The sequence below is a fragment of the Penaeus monodon genome, chromosome 31 (genome assembly GCF_015228065.2).
Source record: "Penaeus monodon isolate SGIC_2016 chromosome 31, NSTDA_Pmon_1, whole genome shotgun sequence".
Taxonomy (NCBI): Eukaryota; Metazoa; Arthropoda; class Malacostraca; order Decapoda; family Penaeidae; genus Penaeus; species Penaeus monodon.
Window position 1 is genome coordinate 30,571,018 of NC_051416.1, and position 887 is coordinate 30,571,904.

Genomic DNA, 887 nt, shown 5'->3' on the forward strand with positions numbered 1-887 from the left:
AGTGTGTCCTTACTAAAATAATTGCTTCATTACATTTTCTTAGTCCAAAATCATTTTATTATTTTAGAGGCTAAGGCTGCTGCCAAAAGGCCCGTGGCAAGAGCCATAGTAAGCTGAGAATAATAAATCACAAAGAAATCTACTTGAAATGTGTTTCCATTCATCCTTTCTTCTTAGTCTTTTTTATCCCTCCATTCATTCGTCATTATCACCGATTTTATTCTTGCCATATTCACAAAACTTTTGCAATCGGCAGGTAACCGCATGGAAAACCCTCATCCGTGCGACAACGGGACGGCGGGCTTCAGCTGTTCTGATCTAAATAAAGATGGCCAATTTTATGTGTGTCGAGACGGCTGGGAAGGACCCAACTATGGCATCACGAACTTCGATAATTTTGGCCTCGCAATGTTAACAGTGTTCCAGTGTATAACTATGGAGGGCTGGACAGATATGATGTATTATGTAAGTAAATTTACTTAGGAATCAAGTAGGTATATATCATATAGGCTTGAAATTAATTGTAGTTTCTGAGATAGGCCTACTCGTGTGACAAAATAAAGTCATTTGTTTATTCAATCACTATAAACAACTGAAAGTATTCAAGCACTTTTGTCGAAAAAATACAACACATTTAAACTTAGAATTCATTGTGCTCTTGCCAAGTGATAATATTATTTTGAAGAAAAAACATCAAATCTTACGACCTCTTTTATACTACAGGGTATCATTGCTTTCCCCTTCGATCACATCAGTTACCTTATTTCTTGCTCTTACCAACAGCATCAATTTTAAAGGAAAAGGTTCTTACGTCTTCATTTTTAAGCCTCGTTATACCATTACTGTTTCAGTTCCCATGTGTCTATTGCCTTAAGCTGCTGCTGCTG

The 887-nt window shown here is 36.8% G+C and overlaps 1 protein-coding gene across 1 annotated transcript in view; it reads left to right on the plus strand.

The window, feature by feature from the left end:
* Window positions 1-887, plus strand: part of LOC119592950 (muscle calcium channel subunit alpha-1-like) — a gene marked incomplete at its 5' end in the record, with an annotated part of 130,968 nt that overhangs the window by 17,308 nt on the left and 112,773 nt on the right. The window contains 1 exon segment of the mRNA XM_037941842.1: window positions 257-465. Within this exon segment, the coding sequence (XP_037797770.1) occupies window positions 257-465 (209 nt within the window).